Source organism: Megalopta genalis, chromosome 6 (assembly GCF_051020955.1).
Source record: "Megalopta genalis isolate 19385.01 chromosome 6, iyMegGena1_principal, whole genome shotgun sequence".
Classification (NCBI taxonomy): domain Eukaryota; kingdom Metazoa; phylum Arthropoda; class Insecta; order Hymenoptera; family Halictidae; genus Megalopta; species Megalopta genalis.
In genome coordinates, this window is record NC_135018.1 from 22,488,741 (window position 1) to 22,511,878 (window position 23,138).

General features: G+C 35.8%; 1 protein-coding gene and 1 long non-coding RNA gene across 3 annotated transcripts in view; both read right to left on the reverse strand.

Moving 5' to 3' along the window:
• Positions 1–5,702: 5,702 nt before the first annotated feature.
• Positions 5,703–8,840, reverse strand: LOC143259656 (uncharacterized). The gene is made up of 4 exons (XR_013033673.1): positions 7,518–8,840; positions 6,889–7,118; positions 6,639–6,739; positions 5,703–6,370 (listed from the first exon to the last, which is right to left on the reverse strand). It is a non-coding gene; the product is annotated as an uncharacterized LOC143259656 (long non-coding RNA).
• A 1,695-nt stretch (positions 8,841–10,535) lies between these two features.
• The window catches only part of acj6 (abnormal chemosensory protein 6), a 76,771-nt gene continuing 64,168 nt past the window's right edge, over positions 10,536–23,138 (reverse strand). For both annotated transcript variants that reach the window (XM_076523362.1, XM_076523361.1), the window contains exon 4: positions 10,536–21,897. In XM_076523362.1, coding sequence (XP_076379477.1) covers positions 21,133–21,897 — 765 coding nt within the window. In that variant the 3' untranslated portion in view covers positions 10,536–21,132. The remainder of the gene's footprint in view (positions 21,898–23,138) is intronic.

Sequence of the window (23,138 nt, forward strand, 5' to 3'; positions counted from 1 at the left end):
CGGAACGCACCGCTTATTTACAATTTTGTAGGTTTTACAGTGAATATACATCGTTGTAGTAGAAGTTATAACTTATTTCGTTTTGCATATTCTTCTTTCTTGTGCGTGGTACCCATTACTCCTTACTAAAGCGATGTCTATTATTCCTTACTAGACTGACCACCAATCCCTTTTCCTCCAACTCCTGCCTGGCATCGTACTACGGCAACCTCAAACTACTCAAATTCTGCTGTGTCCGTGCACGCCATTGTCGCGTATCGCGACTAATTATATGGCGACTTCTCGGTCTTGCGTGTCAAATGTCCGTCACACTGTGAGTTGTCACCCTCCCATTTCCTTCAGTTCATTCCATCAGCTACGCAGCTTTCCCATGCTTCGTCATGAGCGGTTGTTCGCAGGATAATTAATTCTGCACTACTTTTATTTCTGAGAAATGAGTTCTCTTCATAATACCATATTATCACAAATTGATATAATTTACGCTACATCATATATGATATTTACGCCATACAACGTTATGATTATTGCATAGCACATCGATTCTATTACTTTAGATTATTGTTGACTTATCGAGGTAAAAATATTTAGAAACATTTCTCATTCTTTATATCTCGTTACCTTGTTATCAATTATTACATATTATTTTTGATTTAATAAAGCAACAGTATTTAGGAAAATCTCCCTTTTTGATATGTTTTCATGGCTGTCGAGATATCGTAAGAAAATATTTTATGTGTATATTTCTGGTTCAACATTTTTCTACACTACGAAACATAACATGCAGTAAATTACATGGTTTAAGGATTAATTTTTCAGTAGATCGAGAACAAATAGAGGATTGAATCAGTAATATTAATAATTACTGATTATTGAACTACGGATTTTACGCATTTATAGACAAAATGCGATGGTAGAATTTAAAACAGTGAAAAGATAACATGACTTTAAGAATATCGATGTACTCTTTCGTACTTGTAATTGAAGCAGAACATTGTTATTTTGAACAATGATCCGCTGTTTATAATTATAATTCAATATCTGTATGTTCATAATATTTTTAGCAGACCCGTAGATTCACTTTGCAATGTAATACATTGACATGCGATGAAAAAAACTAAATTAACTAAATTAACTAAATTCTTTGCGTTTGTTTCATGTTTCAAGTAAATAAGCTTCATACGTATCGAAGTAAACGTAGCAACGGTATAAATAATGTATATATATGTATAATGTATATATATTTTTTTTTTTCTGCAGAAGATCGGAAGAGGTGGTTCCTTTAGCAATACATGACACACTTTGTACGTAAACCAACAAAGAAAGCTCCTCGGCGGTCTTATCCTATTACAGCCAAGCTTGGCACTTTCTAGCTAAGTCGAAGACAAGACCCTCCGTTGCTCCCATTTAGTAATCCCCGACGTTGGACGGAAGTTTACAAGGAATATTTAAGTCTCCGCTAAGCTAGGATTAAGCCAAGACAAACACTTTGATTAGCGGAGACCAGGTTGTGTTTTTGCTGCCGCGTCGCGTCGTCTTTTAACCGTCACAGCAATTGGGATTTAGGATTAACTTTAAGAACCTCCTTAAATAATAGTCCGGCGTTGGATACCGAAATCTATAGTGGTATCAGAGTGATTGTACATACAGTAAATTCTCTCCAATTGTTTCTCAGCTTGCAAACAAAAATAGACAATTTTGGAAGAGGAGGTCGAGCATCGCCGCTCGTTTTTATAGTCACTGATTGTCAACAATTATACAAACGAACCGCGAGATTCGAATAATCATATCTCACCTTCCGAAATTGTTCATTTTTATTTACAAGCTGAGGGACAATTGGAGGGAATTTACTGTACTTTTATTTCAAAATAGTGGACATTTTGCCTTGTAATACTTATTGTTAGACAAACATTTGGCGAGCATGTGAACGCATCGATTATTGCGTGAAATGCATTTAATACATATGTTGAGTTAAACACAAATGGATTGTATTAGCTTTTTGAATTAAATGCGCTTTCATGATTCAAAATATTCTTCGAAATTGACAAGGCGGTCAATTTAGCAAATTGAAAGAATGCTACTTTAATCATACGATCTTTCGAAAGCTATATATTCAAGTATTTTATTCGATATCAGGATATTATAAATAATGTATAATATCTTTTATTTATAATCGTGTATATAACTTTAAAAAACACAACTTATTTCTAATAATGCATTCTTAAATAGTATTTGAATATAGTGATACTTTGTAATACTGCGGCTACTCGTATTTTAAGTTACAATTTAAACCGCAGATTGTATGAATTTGTGGCAAAAATGAATGTATGAAATACAGAGAAGTAAAGATATCAGAAGAATATAAGAATATTGCTACATTAATTCAAATTTTTAAGAGAAGGAGTACACTCCTACCTGTTTCTGTTAATGAATAATGTTTTATTTTGCATAAAAATTCGCAGGCTATTTATGATATAATCCCTTTCATGACTTTCTTTCTATGTACTGCTGATTGCAAAAAAAAAATTTTCAATACAATACAATATTACTAAAACAAACATATTGTTTTTGGTAAATTTTCGTTTTCTGTTTATAATATTACCTCGGAATAGTATATAATTAATTGGTAGTTAAGAATTCAGTGTACGAATGAGCACGGTTGAAATTGTTTTCTTTACGGGACGACTTAAATCAATTTTCCTTTATGGCACGGAAGAACCGAGCTTAATCTTTCGCGCGGAAAACTACAATGTTTTATAATAACGCGGCAAGTAAGACAGCGGTGGTATTAAGGGGGAACAAAGTACTCTCCGGCGACGACAAAAAAGTTCATATTTTTTCAATTAAGACAGGAGAAGGAAGGCGAGGGTAGATTCTCGTCAAGGCGAGAGAGGGTCTTTCGACACCATTAGCACTCTCGTAAAAATACGAAAGCGCGTCGTCTGCGTCGCACGAACTCTTTTCCACTTAAATATGAGATCAGAAATTAACAGTCGCTGCTGGACCTGTGGAACTTAATCAACACCCGACGAACTGCATTTTGCTTCCCTTTTTTACACGTCAACGACTCCGAACATAACTGACGTAAATGCAATGCCGAAACGGGCTCGCCTTGCCTGTACGTTCAAGGATCTAGTTTTAATAATTACTCAAATTGCAATCTTTACTTTATTTTACTTTATTTATTTTTTTTGAGTAATTTTAATTTTAATTTTTTTGAGCAATAGAAACTTTTAATACTATGCCATAGATTACAGAACACAGATAAGAAATGTGAAAATGTAGTTATACAAAGTCCATACGATATAATGAGATGAAATATTATCTAGAAAGGAATAGAGTAAAAAATTATCATAAAATCATGTGGTTATTTAAAAGTAGATTTTTCTGACGTAGAATATATGATAAACTGCCTAACTCACTATATGTAAAATGAAAGGATTATATTGGATGAATCAGACGAAAATGAAAAATTGCAGAAAATTCGTAGCAAACACGAATTGCAAATTAACTCATCCTTCCCGATTAATATGATCAAAAACTAACAGAGTGAAGAACGAAATCATAAGTAGATCAGAAACGCAGAATTATGAAAGTATTCTGCATTAGTAGTGGCAAATCGATACATTCAACGAACGTAATGATTCATATTTTGCACCTTAAAATTTCCGTTATCAGATCGACGGAGTGAGTGACGCGGTTCCAAACGCTTCCAATCGTTTATTTATTCAATACATGAAACCAGAAAATTTTTCGGAGGCTTCGGATTATTCATTTTTATTTCACTTGTGTTTGCACTCGCTGAAAATTTCAATCTCCTGCCGAATAGCTGTTAGTTGAAAAACAAATAATTGAAGCGAGCTTGATCCGTCTAAAATTTTTTATAAAAATTGTCTACGAAATATGCAGAGGTTTATTATTTTCCACGATTTAGGTCGAATAAAACTTGCACACATTAAAGTGCAGTTTCATTAATATTTAGACATTCTTTAAAAGAAAATTACTTTCTTAATGTGGCGGGAGAAGGTTTGTGACTTTCGAAGAAGTTACTTTGTATTTTCATTAAGTTTAATGTAAAATTTGATCATGTAAAATGCTCGTCATAAACTTTGTTTTCAACTTATTTTTTTCCTGATATCAATTACTTTCCTATTATTTTCTCGAGATCTACGAAATGAATTTTATAAATTTTCGTTATAGGCTCAGATAAAAAAGTTATAAAGCGAGAGTCTTTTATTTTGTTTTGTCATTCCAAGTAACAGCAAAGTCGTAACAAAGTATTATAGTTTAGTCATTGTCTAGTATACCAGAGTTCCTCTATCATCTAAAAAAGAATTCAAATCGTTTATTCTAATCTTAAAAAAGTTATTGCGTTTTAAAAAGTGTCTGAATATTAATGAGAATCACTGTATGTACAACTGCAGCGTTTTGCTGCTTGTATAAAATACTTCAAAAATTGCATTTTGGCCAACTTTTTCAGAATTTAACCGTGCATCGTTAAAGTCGAAGAAATGCTTCTGCAATCAATGTCGATTAATCAGAGTAAAAATTCTCGGACCGGATCGGAAATAGGTGGAAAGCATAAGTGGTCGACAGACCGTGGTGTCGCATGTCGTTGGTGCGAGGAGATAGTCGGATATCGGCATTCGCGCACGGCCAGTTGGAAGCTGAGAGGCGGTTTTCGGACAAGTTAGGAAGGTCGAGAGGGGTGATTGTGTTCTGTATCATGTATAATTCACTGGCATAGCTTGGGTCTCGCGTCGGCAACTACTGCGTTGCGCCCGTTATATCTGCTGTACCGGCCCCGGCAGCATGCTATATCTAACCTCTCACTGTCACGACATTTTAGATATTTTCTCTGGCTTCTGCCCTCTTTTATTCCCTTTCCCGCTCTTATCTTTTGCTTGCCATTCTATTTCTAACCGTCTCCTTTCCCTTTCTTCATTTTCCGTTCTCTCCGTCCCGCCGTTCGGACTGGTTCTTTCAGTCTGGGTCTCTAACCTGTGGTAGCTTCTGCCCCCTTTGCTCAATTTCGCGTGTCACGAAGCCCTTTATGTGCTGGACCACGAGTCCCGCCGCCGAACAATGTCACATAACTTTGATAATTCCGCGGCCGGTGCATCATTCATGAGCTTGTCATTGTGTAGCCATAACTTTTATGATGAGATCGCACCGTAATGTTCCCCGGTATTCTTGGAAACTTACAACTGCAGTGCTATTCTTTTTTATTCCTCTCCCGCCGCCGCGACGTCGTAACGCTGGTTTATACTTGCTTGAAATAGGCAGAAAGCTGCGGGGAACGGAGAATTTTCAAACGCGGAGCTGTTTTGCGTTTTTGCATGCTGCATCCTGTTCGTTCTTTTACGAACAACCAGGTCGAGTGAAAAGAAAAAGTAACATGGATTTTGGATAGGGGAAAACTGTCTGCTATCACGAGTTTAGGAACTTCGATGCTCTTCTTCTACATCACAATTATAATCTCAAAGTTTTTGACATTCATTGGACATTTTTACGATGAATATCAAAGAGGATTAGGATTACTATTGATTGTAATAGTTCGACCTTTGACTCAGTCATTAATTTCGAGGAATATTGAGATGATGGCTAGGGTTCAATTTTGAGAGATTATGGGAAACAATTTGTTCGCAAGTCGAGGAGAAATAAGAATTTGGTATAATATATTATATTATACATATAAACTACATTATGATATAGAAATTTGGTACTCTTCAAAGAGTAAACCCATTATACAAGCTGCTTATAACAGCTTATTACAAGCCGCTTATACAAGCGTTAAACAATCGACAGTGACATATTGTAAGTCAAATTTCATACAACGAATTTGTAACTGTTAAAATATTATCACATGATTATTATCTAGATTTATTAGATTGTGTTGATGTATTATTTAAATCAATGTTTTAAGAACCAATATCGACGTGTTGACACTATGTTATAATAATTTCCATGGTAACCTAGTTCCACGGAGAAATCACCGAAATATCGTTTCAATACAGAATTCTAAAAGTTTTATATTAGTGGTTACTCTATTTTAGAATTGAAGAAAATTAAAAAAATATATGAATATAGTTATTTAACCTTTATATTTACTATACATAACATTCATATTTACTAGATAATACGTTCATCATGAGACTGACTTGTTGATAAAAGTGCAAGGGGTTAAAAAAGCAGTATCGGAGTTCTGCACTTACAGGCTATTTGATGTTTCACAACACAGGCTGGTGGAAGTTCCAAGGTATTTTAGAATTGTTGTGAGCTGGACGTGTTGTTGACTTCTCGTATTGCCAAGTTCGACGATTTACCCTGTATTAGTGAGCTTTACGGTCAAAGTCAGGATCTGGGCACAAAGCTTTGAAAAAAATAATGTCATTATATCTAGATTAATGAATGAAATTTAACTTAAAATCATCTTGAACATACAAAATTATATATTTAATGCAACCTGAACTGGAAAACTGTGTCAGTGCATAATAAAAACTGTTCGTATCAATTATAAGAAACGCGAAGAAAATAGTTCTTTTTTTCATTAATAATTTGGATAAGCTGAGGCTAGAAAATAGATTTCTCCAATTTGTGTACCATTTCAAATTTCAGCTACTCCTTTTTGTCGTAAATACCTAAAATCCAGTTCGGTGGCTACCATCTCAATGAAGAATTGTGTCGAGAACGTACGATTGACATGGCAGTCAACCTGAAAAAACACGTAGATCTCCGGCACCTGTAACACAGTCAGTTGCTATTAACAATATTTCGTGCTATTTTACGACTTAGCGTCAACGTGTTCCGTCATTGACGAATGTTTGTGAAACAGTCTGATTGCTAATATGAAATTAGTTTTGCGCGAGGTGATGTATGCTATTAATTTACCTTGTATTGTTTGCAGCCGCACTATTACAGCGTTCGTCAACAATAAAGTCGTGGGCTTGTTGTACGCTTGAATACAATATATCAAATGCAGCCGTTCTCGCGATAATTTGAGGGAGGGTATTGGTCGATTTTTACTGCCTTATCGAATGTGTAGTTCTAGTAGCAAGCAACGATATTTTGGTTTTACCCCATTCCAATCAGTATCCAACAAATATGAGGATGAAAAGTTACTAGACAATGTGAAAATACAAGAATAAATTGACAAATATCAATGAGGTTTATTCTTTAACTTTATCACACGGAATTTTATCATTGATAAACTATATTCGTTCATTACTCTGGAAATAAAAATTAGGATTCACATAAAGTCTGCTATCGGACTTAGTATGGATCGCTATCATCATTTCATATTCATTTTTCATTAATGTCTTATCGTCGCTATTATAAATGCTGATTATGTGCATTATTCTGTACTAAAACTATGCCCAAGTTCTGCATGCATTTTTACTTTGAAGTAAGAATAGCCATTTCTCAATTCTCTTCCTCCAGTTTCTCACATACTAAGCGTCTACAAAACGTTGTAATTCCAAAAATCTTATTACTGACTATTATATGAAAAAAGCATTTACCTTCAAACTTCAACTACGGAGGTGGATTTTGACGTATTCCCACAACTTCCTTCACATGTTCAGAAGAATCAAGAACTCAAGTTACGTTGTACATTTTTGTAATAGATACGATCAAGCTATCGTTGGTCCAAGAATTTCCATCGAGCCCCAAAGATCACGCTCAGGCAGTTCAGGGTTAAACTGTGCCGGCCCTAACAAATCCAAAAACTAAACTAATCAAGTCCAGCTCGGGGGTAAATTGGCTACGCGTTTTCCCCAGGCTATTGGGTCATTCAGAACGAGTGCGAGCACAGTGCATCGGTTCGTACCATAGGAGTAGCGATAATGTAAACATGATTTGTAACACAAAGGCTACATGAGTTAGGCACGCCTGCCACATGTTCGGGCTTGAGTGCACGAGTGTGGTGTGTCAGCGTACGCTCGCGTATTGTACGACCCCCATATACTTCTCCATCCTTATGAGCTGTGTATACACAGGCAAACAAGCCTTAGGTACCGAACGGTGTTTACATGCAGTACCAATTAATCAGCAGATACTATAAACTCGTTTCCCTCGCGGCTTTTTCCTTCTGAAGCTCTCTTCTGGCACTGTAACAGGTTATTCCAGACAACTGCAGCTGCGAGGCTACTGTGTGCATGATTGCCGACTGAACTTTTGATCTTTCTGCTTCAGTTTTTGGAGAGGTCCGAGCTGGAGATCCTTAGAGGTTGTTCGAGATATTAACACTCGGGCAGCGGGGCTTGGATCGATTTGGATCTTGAGAATAAATATTATTATTCGACAGCCTAGATTTCGCTAATTAACCCCTTGCACTACAATTTCTTTCGCAGCTGCGTTCATTAGCACTTGTTCGTACTTCATAATTTCCCTGATAGAACGAGACAATTTGCGTTTCTTATATATCTTTATTTACTTTCATTCGTAGATTTTAATAAAAGAAAAATCAAATTTTTTGTTTCGATTTAGAAAAAATGAATGATATTCCTATTTAATGGGTTATTTTGCATGATATCTTCATCGCGAGTCTGACTCTTTGTAGTACGAGCAGTTGATTTTCACGTTTCATTAAGGAACTGTAGGAACTGTACCTTCGGAAATATGTTGGCAAAAAGAGATAAATACAATTATAGATGACCCCAAACATAGTCAGTTGTATTTTTGTCAATAAAGTCCTCCGATCTAGGGTAAATGGCAAGAATGGCAAGAGACAGTAAATATTTTTAGGTTTCCTTCTTTTTTTAGTAATCTTAGTAAATTGAAATTGACATGTTATGCTTTCAAAATTAACTCGATCTGTTTCATATCAACGGTTCATTCGTGAATTTATGTTTTGTTATTTCTAACACATTTACTTTAAAAATACAGTAACTTCATAAAATTATATTTCATAGTTAGTATCTGATATAAACAAATATGTGCATATATTTATATTCACATATTTACATATTTATATATTATTCACATATTCATATATTAGCCAGAGTTTTTGAGAGGTAAAACTTTCAATTCAATAATGTGATGTATGTTGAAAAGCAATAAATGATCATTATTCTTATAATTATTTGATAAATTTCTTGCATATAGCTAGAAATTAAATAATTAAAATTGTGAACACGGAATTCAATGAATAATTACTGTGTAAGTCAGCAGTTTCAGTCGTTATAAATGATACGTGGAAAATTGCATTAACCTAATTAATATGGTGGTATTAATTGGATACTTTTTAGATTCGTTAGTTGACTCATGAAGTTTCTTGATAACCATCAAGTGTCGTGGCGATAACATTACCCATTTTACAAGAAGCGTGCATTGAAGTGCGATTTTTTGATTTGGATAAATAATCTCTTCAACGGTATGCTAGTGTTCATGTCATAAATTTATAATTCTGCACAATTCTTGATAGCGATACGACACGCAATGTAGCTGCGTCTAGATTCGGTTCAATAAAAATATCGCACGTGTTCTACTACGGCGCACATTGAACTTGCTGTTCATGTAAACACGATACATAGACATATACCTAGATAAGGAAAACGTGTCAGGAAGACATCAACATTTAAACTCCGATTCAGTATATAATTATACATTAATATGTATTGCGTTCTGATAAAATTCTTTTTGTACACGACAGGATCTTTCAATTTTTTTTCTCTGCCTTCATTTATTGCTTATAACGACGTTTATTTTACGATATTTCATTTGTTTGATCGAGAACGAGTTTGCCTTTTTAGTGAAATAAAATCTGCATATGTAGATTACAAGTGTATACTAATACATTTCAAGATTTTTCTAAGGTCAAAGGTCATGCTATGTTTGCATAAAACGTATTTCTTGTAACGTGATGTTATTATAATACTTGGTTATTATAAAAATCGTCACTTTTTAAATACTTACTTATTCATACATTTTTCATTGTCTTTGTATTGTATTTTGGAACAATAAATTACTGAAGTTTCGGAATAAGTTTATATTTTTTGTGCAGAATGAAATATTGAGATATTTATACATCATAATATGTGCATATAATTACACGAGAAATTAACTTCAAAGAAAGTAGAATGTGAAAAATCAATGGTGATTTATAGTACAATAAATGAATTCAGAAATTGTTTAAACCCACACGTTTTCGGTTCACAGTATAATATTACTATATAATTTCTTTATTATTTCTCTAAATTACTATATAATTTCTCTATTATTTCTCTAAATTATTTTGTCTGAACTAAATAAGTACTGTATAAATAAAGTAAAATAAGTGCTACAGAAATAATATAATTATCGAGTTAAGGAGGAATTGCAAAATCCATTGTAGAATTGTCAAACAGGTTCAAAATAGACAGTCCTAAAATGTTTGGTTTACCAACATGGAAATTATGCAATTGTTTGCGCAGGAAACATGAAGTTATATACTCCAGTTCGTCGACTCCAATATTAAACATGCACATGCAAGCATAAACAAACAAATGAAAAAATTGTCATTTTAAAGGAATAGAAGGGCGCAATGGAAAGACAAATAATTTATCAATAACATCAAGGTTTACTTTATTATACTATAATATTTATAGTTGAATAGGTACTTGGAACAAAGTTGGACACAAAGTATGGTAAATGAGATATGGCACATGATATGTACAGTATGGAGGAAAATTTGTTTTCCTTTGTTTTATATTGCGCGCAATTTGGTGTGTCTCAGAACATCGGTTTCTTTTCACGACACATTTGTCCTTAAGAGACTGTTATCTTCACAAAAGTGGCTCTTTCGTAATCATCTACGTCTATTCATAGTTTACAGGCATTGTTCGTTTGAGGAGATTTTGAGTCGTATGCAATGTGACGTTTTAGCAATCTGTGAGACATAATTCTTATGCAGAAATATTACGGACCAATAACTACTATTTTTATGTTACTACATTAGTATGGTTTGAAAAAGTATTCTAAAGAATAGGTTAAAACATGTAGGTACTCACAATTTCTGGTAACATGGAGAACTCTTCCGAACACTATTATTGTATGTTATATCAATCATAAGAAAACGTTCTAGTCGTTCGAGTTTTTTTTAACAAGTGCATCGTACCAGCATTCATCATGGATATTTGTATGAATTTGTATTGTCTTCTGTTATTCGTCGCGTGTGAGAAAGTTCCTGTTGACACTTTAAACCCTCATAATAAAATGTTTTTAGAAACTGTTTTTAACAAACACACCAACAACTAACAGATTGAGAATAATCAGCGTTTAATTAGAATTTGCAAACAAATGTGTTAGAAGTGTATTTTTATACGAATACCGTGATGAAATGAATAATATCACCCCCAGCAATGTATATTTTATTAATATTTTTATTACTAACATTGATTTTTCTTCGGAGTAATCATTTAGTTTCGCTGGATTGCTAAAATATCACGTGCGTCGCGACAGCCAGATCCGAAATGAAAATCCCTAGAAACTATCGTACGCGGTAGATCGACATTACAAAAATCTCAGTGCTATGAAACGACACGAACGATAGGTCGCGAGACGGCGTAACCAATTAGCAGACGCGCGTCGCAGGTTCCGAAGCGAATAAAGTTTAACTAGTGCATTAATTATTACATAACAATTTACAAACATAGTTACGCGTGATTATATACAAACTCGTGATAATCTTTACGACGATTACAAATAATGAAAGCCTTCTGCCCGAATCGAACGATAATTAGCTAATGCTTGGTGAGCCGTTCATCTATCTCGAAACAATTACTCGATACAACTTTTCCATTCTCCCGGAACGCCGATCCAAGTTGCACGCAACATATTTACATAGAAATTCTACAATGTCAGGCAATTAAACTGATACTTTATGATATGTCTTTATTATATTATTATATCGGTCAATTACGGTCTTACTCATAAATGGTGTTCAGATACTTTTACAATATATGTATATCCTACTAGATCTTGCCGTATTTTACAGAACCATTCTCGTCGCCGAATCGCGTTGGTTTTTTATACAATGATCTCTGAGAAAAAAAATCAGCAAATCATTTGGAACGCTTACAACTATACCCGATTGGTTTATCGTGTTTCTTTCTTTTTATATCTATTTAAACCATTAACGACAACGAAATGTTTATACGATTTATAGAACGTAAGAAGGATGCATTGTCAATTGCGCGCGATTTATGATTTGTTCTCTCATTAGTCGATACATGGCACGCAGGATAGAATGTTCCTTTTTTTTATACATCTCGTATAAGTGTACAGTGCGCGTTCCTTCGAATGGCGTTAGTCGTTTAGAAATACGAAAGACACGCAAATGCTGTAATAACAGTGGTCGCTGGGGTATACTCGTATCGAAATTCCATTTCGCTATGATATGTAAACAGTATTTATGATTTTTGAATAATTATTACGCTTCTAAAACGTCTCTCGCCCCCCTCCTCTACTAATTCGTCGTTTTAAAATAGTCGTTCTCTAAATTGATCTGAAAATCGTTTGCGTATTCTCCTCGTTCACTGCCGCTGTTAGAGTCTTTACGATTAAATAAAACGCGAAACAAACGTGAATCAATGGGGATGGGGCTTAATTATGTAAATTATGCAAAGTGGTTAAAACGATCTTACGCTAAACGGTAAATGTCGATTCGAAAAAAGAGCGGCTACTGGGAACTGATCACGCATACACCTATGAGTAAGATTCTATGTTTAACAATTCATTTTGGCTTCTGTAGATTTATTACAAACATTCAATCTAGTTATTGATAGTAATTATTTATACTAATTAGTAGTCCTCGTAGATTCTTTATACAAACCCCTCTTATAATTGTACGTCTCAACATAATACTCTTCGGTTATATTGTTAGTTTTAGCTTCCGTCAAGCGTTCAAAAACTATCGCCGCTGCTGCGTGTGACCGTTCCGTAAATCAAGAATAATTTATACACATTTATATATATTTATATATATACACAAGAATCTTCGTCTTTTGCGCATGTAGGTATACGCGAGCTTTTCGAGCAACTTCGGTTTATTTGTCCGGCTTTTGCAAGTATGTTTTGTATAGGATAATCCATGGAAGCGAAAACAGTTCGCTTTCATCTTTACTTGGTCGATTCAAAGACTTGGCATCGTGTCGACTTACTTTTGAAATTATCTTTTAACCCTTTCATTGTGTAGTTCGCACTTGATACCTTTATACGATGTAAAATATAAATGTAATGTCAGTGCAAGTAATAAATATAATCTCAATGCCATTTGTACAGCACAAATACAGTAAGGAACAAAATTGTAACAATACAAGTGACTTTTTATGAAAAATGATAATTTTGTATAAATATCGCCGAAGGAAATGAAAGTAACTAATGGTATATGTTAATTTACACTTATTTTTATGTATTAAACATACAAGAGTTTTATTGTACTTTATGTAGTTTTCCAGCTGTACAATTATACTTGTGACTCAATTTTGCATCACTTTTAAAGGCGATATATAAATAAATTATTATTTTTCACAAAAAACACTTGTATTGGTTCAATTTTATTCTAAATAATATTATAATTTTCTATTATAATCGACACAGAAATAGTTAATGGTATCCATTTTCCATTGAATTAATTAAAACGTTTATTGGATGCATGTATAAATGTCATTTAATCGAAACAATTATGTTCAAGGTTGCTGAAAGTGTGCTTTCATGTTATTTTCACTATTTTTTAATCGCACAAGACTACTGCGTAATATTTACGTAAATAAGTATCGATCACGTTGAAGTTATTGCTTCTACTTCACTTGTATATATTCCATTAATTGGTTGCAAAATTGAAAAATTGAATCTATTTTTAAAAACCTAATTCTTCAAACATTCAAACATTTATGAGAAGATTCGGGTGAATTTAATATTCAGTATATTATGAAACTTTAATTCTGTAGTCGTCGATGTCAATTTTGTAATTCAGACTTTTCGAATAAAATCATAAATTAAGTTACAAAGCATTTATTATGTAAATCAGTATCATTTTCACTTTAATGCAGCGTGATAGAATTGCGAAAAGCTATTTATAATGAAAAATGTCGTATTATAATAATTCCGATCATCAAAAGATTCTACTGTTATAATATAAACAAAAAATATGTATAAGATGAATAAATAAAGACAACAATAATCCAGATAATCTGGAGTGCTACGTTTACTCATACACTCTATTAGATACTTGCATCTGTGTTTCTGAAAAGTTTTTAAATATTTTTTCAGACAATTGAGAATTTCAAAGTAAACTTAATTCGCACGTTGGTCATATGTATAAAAATGAGCAAACCTAGATCGTTACGCACACTTTGAAATGGCAACTAATGTTCATGGATCATCCTATATACGTGTACAATGTATGCTCGGATTTCTTGTAAATAGAGAATATATGTATAATACAATACGTAAGCTTCGTACCCGATTTATCCACGAGTAGAAAGTTCAATTATGTCCTCTTACTATTAAGTTCGAGAATATTACCGGATTGTACATGCATTGGAATATAGTGTAGGCGCTTTGTAACGAGATTGTAAACGTTGCTTGTTGCTTCGAAGTACTTGGCACGCAGAATAATGGGAACGTGATTGCAGTTTCCTGTCGTGCGCGAGACGACGATGTTCTCCTCGTTCAAAGACTATTCTGTTTGGTTCTTATTGCAATATTACACGACGAAATTAACGATTTTCTTTTTGCCACATTGTCAACGAGTCAATTTCGGAATTTCGTCTGAAGCGTAAATCATGAGAAAGAATCAGAAAACAGATCGATACGAAAATCGATCACAACTCATTGAATCGACAAGAAGGTTCTCGTTCCTTCGTTGGTAGTTGATTATTATATACAAGTATGCAAAATAGTGACCTAGAGTTCTGCCTTATTCCGTTTTTAGTTTTAAAAAAAAATGTACACGGCACATATACCTACTCGCGCCAAATAGCAAGGCTCCTAGGTGCACATTATGATAATAATAACTATTCAAAGCATCCTGCGATATGACTTGTTGCTTGTTACCCTGTCTTTAGTGCCTACAGAACAGTTCGTTTTTTGAATGTTCTACTTCCAGTGTGAACACTCGGTCATGCCTGATCGAGGAAGTTATGAGATAAGTTCTTTACCGTCGCGTCGTAGCAATTTGTCACGATGAGAGAGAAACAGTTTTCATACGCCTGTTGTATGTCTGATCTTGATTAAAAAAGAACTTTTTGAAGGAATATGGAATATGCAAAACGAAGTTTCACGTTAATCAAAATATAAGAGTGTCTCGGTAGCAGAGTCGATACTCATCAAGTGACGAGAACTGCAGAAGGAACATTGTGACATTGATCAAACGAATTGTATCGATGTTACGAGAATAGACGAAACAGATACCTCGTGTATAATACTTCGAAAAATGAGGTCACAGTAGCAAGCTGATAGATTTCAAGCAATTTCCTTCTTATGTATTGAAAACGTAAAAGGTATAATGCATTTAGGTCATTGTTAAAGCTTGGTAGTCGGAAATTTTTTTAGCGTGTTGCAAACTTGATACATCGAAAACGTGTAAATCATTAAACAACTTAAAACGCAAATAGATCAGCAACCTGTCTTGTTTTTTACAGCTGCTTCTTCAAACAAAATTTGATCTCGAAACTGTAACTAATAATTACAATTATTATCGCAATTGAATAAAAAGCTGACAATTGAGAGAGTGATGTGTGTCGGTAATAGAAAACGTTGCAGTAACAGCATTTTAATTGTAACGTTGCTTTTTAGGAACATTCCATTTTCGTTAGACTTATTTGGAAAAACGGTGAAGATTGTTAATTTATGGAAAGAAACGTATTTCTGTTTGCTCGGAGAATTTAAATAATTAACTACTTGTTCCAAAAACAATAGAAGAATTACAGATACGTTTCCACGAAATTTTTCCAATTCAATTTTCTCAGTACGTAACTGCGTTTATTCTTATCGCCTACCGATGATGTTCAACTACATGTAATCATCTTTTTGGGGAATGATTTGTATTGAAGAGTATAATATTTTATAACGTTCTCGATCAGATCGTTATAACGTTAAATTCGCTGAAATTCGTAAGATTACTGCTCTACTAAGAATGTGATTATTCTTAATATACAAAGTCTTTAACAATCACATAGAATTCACTGCTCGTTTACGTTCGATCTTCATCGTCTTAATATAATTTTAGTCGTCGTTCGTATTTGGAAATGGTTTGTGTTTGATGCATAATGGAACGTAGTTAGAATGTGAAAACAATTTCGATCGAGACAATCGCATAAGAATTTCATCTTACGTTATCAATAATCATTGATATTTGAGAATTAATGAGATAATAGTCAGGTTCAACGCCATGTATTTGTGCATGAGACTTCAGGAAAATAATTGCATACGCCGTTAAGTTTGCATCTTTACTTACCTGACTCACGCATCGCCATTGGCAGATTATTTGATCGTTAATAATTTGAAAACGAAGATTCCACCACAACTTAGTTAGTCAGTCTTGATTTGAATTTCTTTTTTTTATTTTGGCTGGTAGAATCACCCCCCAAAAAGGCAACAATACGTAAACAGTCGAATACTCTTTACAACAGATGCGAACGTACCAATTCAATTTTCAGATAAACAAATAACATCGATATACTTCGAAGCGTAACAATAAATCGCATCGCAGAACGTGCATGAGCCATTGTAAGATTTCAGAAGAGCGAACAAATCAGAATGCTAAGAAAACTAGCTTCACCAATATCTGCAGTTGCTTGTAGCTAGTCGAAAATGATACTAATGAACGTAAAATGTCCCGGAACTTTGATACATTGTATAGTCCCATTTCCAAATACTCTGTGCATGATGAAGAAACGTGTCCGATGATAGTTACTGTTATCAGCGGAGTATATTTTGTCACACAGTGTGTCTACGAAAATAATGTTCCGACAAGGTAGAAAAGAATCGTCTCGAGTCCAACTGGGACGAATTCGCGAATCTGGTTTCGAATCAATAGATGCGACAATACTGACCTACTGAACTCAGGCAGCAAGGTAAAATAACAAATAATAACGTAATAATAATAATAATAATAATAATAATAATGATAATGATAATAATAATAATAATAATGATAATGATAATGATAATGATAATGATAATAATAATAATAATGATAATAATAATTATTATATAAATGTCGTTAGACTCTATATTGCACTAGAATTTTCTTCCATTATCTAGTAGAATGGCAATAGACTATTGCTCTAGAAAATACTTATCCTTTTACGTATGTACAATTTAAAAATGACTACCGACCTCCCGTTCACTTTTAGCTATTACAATGATATACCGCCTTCTCTGCCGAACGTCCCCGTGGTATTGCTCGGTGCACGTGAATATTTGAGCATGATCACTTTGTTTTCCGCCGTGTGTCGTACGGGATTCGAGCGTACAGTAATCCTCGCTTAATAGACGCATCTGTCCCGTCTAATGTGCACAGGGTCTTTGACTGTGCTCGGGAAGCGAGCGAACCAAAAAGACGACTAATAAACGAGCAATACTGTAGTTCGCGATTGGTTCGTGGATCATCAATAGCGATCGATTAGCTACCGATTAGACCGTGTTCTCACGCGTGGAACTCTCGGCGATCGACACGCTTGGCACGCTTCTTTTCACTTCGAAGTATAGCATTTCTTTTCCCGTTTCCAAGCAGACGCAATTTGTTTTTGAAGTTCCTTCGAATAAATTCGCCGAGTGTCGCACACGTGGGATTGTTGGTCCTGCGTGCACAGTCGTACGAGGATTCCGTTTATTTTCACGTTGATAGTGTCTCGTTGTCAGCGAGAGACAGCGAGATCGCCGGGGAACAAAAATAAGTCGCGCTAGGCCGCGAAGTACAGCGAACAGTTCTTAAGAATCGAAAGATCAATTTCTCAATGTACGATGAACGATCCGTCACGCTCCCAATCGCATACGAGTCGTTACACGAAGTCCTCTTATTTGTTATGCGTTTAACAATCGTGTCTTATCGTCGAAAATATTGGCTTTTAGATTGGTTCGTCTCGTAGAGAAGCTAATCGAACGCCGCTTACTCTTTCCTTCTTTTACTCTCTCTATCTCTCTCTTTCTCTCTCTCTCTCTCTTTCTCTCTCTGTCTTTCTTTCTTTCTCTCGCTTGGTTTTTGCACGAAAGCAATTATCCAGCGCATTGGGAACACGCGGTCGATCACGTGGAATACAAATAAAGTTCATTAATTCGTCGACTAATACTACAGTATTGCTTCAATATGATATGATACAGTCTTTTCACTGATTGTCCAAAATCACTACATAACACGTTTTCGTATTTCTTTCTTCCTTCGTCATGATTTCTTACTTTCATTCACTCTTTCTTTCTCTCTCTCTCTCTCTCTCTCTCTCTCTCACTCTTTCTCTTTTACTCTCTTACGTTCATTTTAATCTTGTGCATCATTCTCACTGATACATTGTCCACAAATGAAACGTGTATTGGAACAGACGCGTGCGGTTCGTAACGATAACAAAACGTAGATTCCCCAAGTTACTTTTTTGCAATTTTCCAAACCTTGAAGTCGTTGATAATTTTCGTAAACTGATAAACTATAGTAGAAGGTAATAGCACCTTTGATTTTTATACATTGTTATACATACGTAGTATATAGATACGTTAATAGATATAAAGTTCTCATTCTCGTCGCGCGCGATACGGGGAATTAAAATAGATTCCGATCGAATAAAAATCTAGTGTTACCGTATCTTAATGTTTCAGACACATCTGACGTTTTCATTTATAAATCTAAACATTGATATGTTTTGTTGCATGTGAACATTTAAATGAAACTGTTATTTGTTGCGTGAAGAGGGATGGGATGTTTGTCGGCAAAATGTATCTGTTTCACGAAAAGTGGGAATCAATGTTAAAGATTTCATGGTAATCCTCAAGGTTTGTTCTTAAACTTTTCACGTGATTGGAAGTAGCAGATGTATCTTTACGCGATGTTCTGTACCGTGAACGTAAAATCAATGAGTAAAAACCTTATCCTAATGTTAAACATTCGATGTTTCATTCTTACCTTTTTTGCACGCATGCACTCATCGCTCTCTCTCTCTCTCTCTCTCTCTCTCTCCCTTTCTTTCTCTCTCGCGCGCTCTCTTCCTCTCTTTCTTTCTTTTTTTCTATCGTTTCACTTTTTACACTGCACTGAGTGTCTTCATTAGGATTAATATCACTTATTTCTTCGGCGCGACGTGTCCACGCGTCGACTTTATAACAATACGTACTTTTATACTTTTATGTTTCGAATTGTACTTTTCCAGACGCGTCGATGACTATTCGCTCTTTTCGTTGCGATTGCCTTCTCCTCGTTCGCGAAAACTTCCCTCGTGGCTGATTTCAAATTATAGAAAACTAATGATTTTCCGGGTGTCGAGTCCTACCTCATAGACTGCGTGATTTTATGGATTTGCAACGGAAGAGATTGTTTCTCCATCAATTGATAATATTTAACTTCAATGTCTCTGAATTCGTCGATAAAAGTGTAAATTTGAATTTCCACAGATTACAAATCTATCATGAGCTAAAGATATTTCGCAGTTCACGACGTAAATTCTTTGCTTGCGAATGCTTCTACTTTCGGTCGTGATCGAAGAAAAGAAATATCAGCTGACATGTTAATGGGACATGTTACTGAAGCATGTTCCAGAAGAAAGACGATAGATATTACTTGAATTACTTTATACTTCACGTAAATTTGTGTTTTCAAAGTGTTGCACGAACGCTTTATATTTCTTTTCGATTGGAAATATCCTAGTCAATTAAGATTGAGAAGAAAGGACAATTTGAAGAACATTCGTGAAGCCTTTGGTCATGAAATCGGCGTCAACGACGATTCCAACGAGTTTATAGAAGCCGGCGTGAGGGTGGATACGCTCGTAAACTGGTTTTATCGCGATCGTAGCTGATACACTTCGCAAATTCTATCTCACTTTGCAGATGCTTTGGTCTAAGGTTTCCGCAAGCACTCTTCTATCCGACTTCGGATGACAGTTTTGCATACTATAAACAAATGCTTCCTGTTTCTTAGTGACTATTTCAATAACCGTAGACTTTTAAACCTTGTTAATTAATATTAACCCCATGGTCTTACCGAAAAAAAATATTACCATCTTCTTTTAACATTCAAGCGAAATATTCATGCTTGACCTTTCAAGTAAATAGAGCTTCTTTTTCTTCTAGAAAATGACGTAAAAGCAGCTGTCATGAGCACATTTGCTACAGAGAACGTAAGACCAAGGTGTAATAGTGTTTAACACATTGACTGTTAAAAAATAGTGAAAGTTAAAATTGATTGAAGTGATTGCTACATTTAATACTAGTAAAATTTGACATAGAAGCACCTTGTTTCTGATCAGAAAGAGTCGTTCATGTATGACCGACGTGGCAGTCAACGTGTTAAACGATAGTTCATCGAACTTGTGCCCCATAATTTCAATTTCCATAGCAATCAATCGAAAAGCCGAGGTATAACGTTCCAATATCTGTTTATTCCGCTCCAGTCATCCCGACAAGGGTGAGCAGTTGAAGTCTATCGCATAAATCGAAACCCGGGTGAGCATGAGGATCACTAAACACCGTTTGGTACATCGTCGACCGACGATTGCTCATAGATCCACGACGGGGATCGAGGGAAGAAGCTCGCGAGTCGATGATCCGGGGAACGTTTCTCCGCGAATGAAGTACTCCGCAGAAGACGCGTCGAGAACATCACGTTGCTGACGTGACGACCGCAGCATATTAGTTTGATGCCTGTGACAGTGAACTACGTTAGTTCGCTTGGCCGCAGTATCGAGCCACCGTTTCCAGCCCACTTGAACCCAAGGGTTGCAGTCCTCGTAACTGAACGCGAACGACTGCACCGCCGCCGGTGCAGGCCTTTGTGCAGGCCTGGTGCATCCGGCGCGGCGATGGTAGTTCCGCAGCGATGCGACCGTTCGGCGTCTTGTTATCCGCTGGTGTTTACGGCCATCCTTGGAACTCGGTCAAGGGTTCTGGTTTCGGCTCGAGACTGGGCAACTGATACGGTCAGTTTTGCTGTCACAAGCCACCCTCGGGTCAATGTTGAGCCGCAAATTTCATGCGCTTCTGCTTCTGCCGCTGATTGCAGAACCAGACCCTGACGACGTTCTTCTTCAGGTCGAGCTTCTCCGCGATTGCGGCTATCTTCTCGCCCGACGGCCGCGGTTGAACCGCGAAATAGGCCTCTAAGGAACGCTTCTCTGGCGCGGCTATGCTCGTTCGCTTCCTCTTCTTCTCGCCTGCCGGCAACACCGACGGAGCGTCTGGGTCCCGCCTTTTGTTCTTCGCCTGCGCCTCGGCCTCCTCCAGCCACGCTTGAAGGATCGGCTTCAAGGCGATCATGTTGTTGTGCGATAACGTGAGGGACTCGAACCGACATATCGTCGACTGTGACAAAGCTCCGACGCCAGGCAGCTTCAGATTCGCCAGAGCTTTACCGACGTCCGCCTGCGTCACACCGAGCTTAATGCGTCTCTGCTTGAACCGCTCGGCGAACGCTTCCAACTCGCGCGGGTCCGTGTCCGCGTCGGGATGTAAACCTGCAGCTGCAGCTGCCGCAGCGGCTGCAGCCATCGCAGGGTGATGGTGAGCCGGGTGCGGCACGCTGCCACCACCACCGCCAAGGTTTCCGTGATGATGATGGTGTCCCATCATCCCGTTCATCCCGCCGTACACGGAGGGACCATGGATACCCGTGTGATGACCTGGTCCACCGCCCGTGTTCTCTGACATAGGCGTCAGCGTGGTCATTGAGTTTGCAGGATCCAACATGTCGAGACTCTCCATCCCCGGGTGACTCATCTGGAAAACAGATTTTGCAAACTTTCAATTCGCGCTGGGTTTTGGGGGCGTTGTACGGTTTCAACTAAATTGGGTGCCTTGAGATTCCGGTGTGTTAGGGTCGAATAGATTCATTCAGTTTTAGTTCATTGGATTGTATTTTATTCAATGTTTTATTGGGTGAACGTTCTGCTGAATTAACCAATTTTTGCGATTCTTTCTGAGTGTAGCCGTTATTCTCTGGATGTATTTGAAATCTTTTAGGGATTGTTTGTTCGAAAAATTGGTAATAATGTAGTTATTTATTGAACGTTTTAAATTAGATGGTTTATGTAGCTGGACAATGTTGATGGATGGTTTCGCTGCATGCTATGTTATAAATTACATATTTTAATGCTATTTTTAGGATTATGGTTGCTTCTTGCTTAAATTTCCTGCTTTTTTAGTTTCTTGCTTAAACAGTTAAACGTATTTTTGATGACGATATCATGAGAAAGAACATTTTTTTGGTTCCCCAAATTGGAATCGTGCAATATTTAAAAATTTGTTTGAATTGAATAAGTAAGAGGATCATTACAACTAAATTAAGATTGAATATTTCAATGAACATTCTAAAAAGACATACGTTTAATTTGAAGTGGCTTGATAATAAATAAATTAACTATTCAGAGGTAAATGGATATATATATATTAATACAAAAATAAAATTTCACGTACCAGTTAGCTGATGTAATTTTTTACGAATTCGATCATATTTTAGATATTTTAGAATTTAGATCATATTTATAATTAAGACGTTACTGGTATTTTTGTAAAAGCACTAGTTTTGGAAACGCTTTAAGTTTCAACGATCATTCGTTTTAGAAATATTCCAAGAGTTATCTATGTTTAAAAGCAATTTCTTTTTATATGTTTTCCTCAAATGATTTTATTTCTCCATCAGTTTGAAAACTTGGAATTTTATTGTATTATGGTGGTAGCAATTAAGTGTTGCGATGTAATAATGTATTAAAGAGACAGATATAACAGGAGCTACAAAAGACACGTTATAACTAGATGCACAATTACGCAGGAGGTGGCATGTTTGTCACTGTAAGCATAGTGTGCGCGACCCCTTACAAATTATTTATGAGTTCTCCTCATATTTTCTTCCTAGAGACTAAGCTATTATAATGTTCACATTACAATTTTAGCATATATTAAACACGTAAGTATACCCATCGATTTATTATTATTGCGCGCTCTGTTAGGATGTGAATATG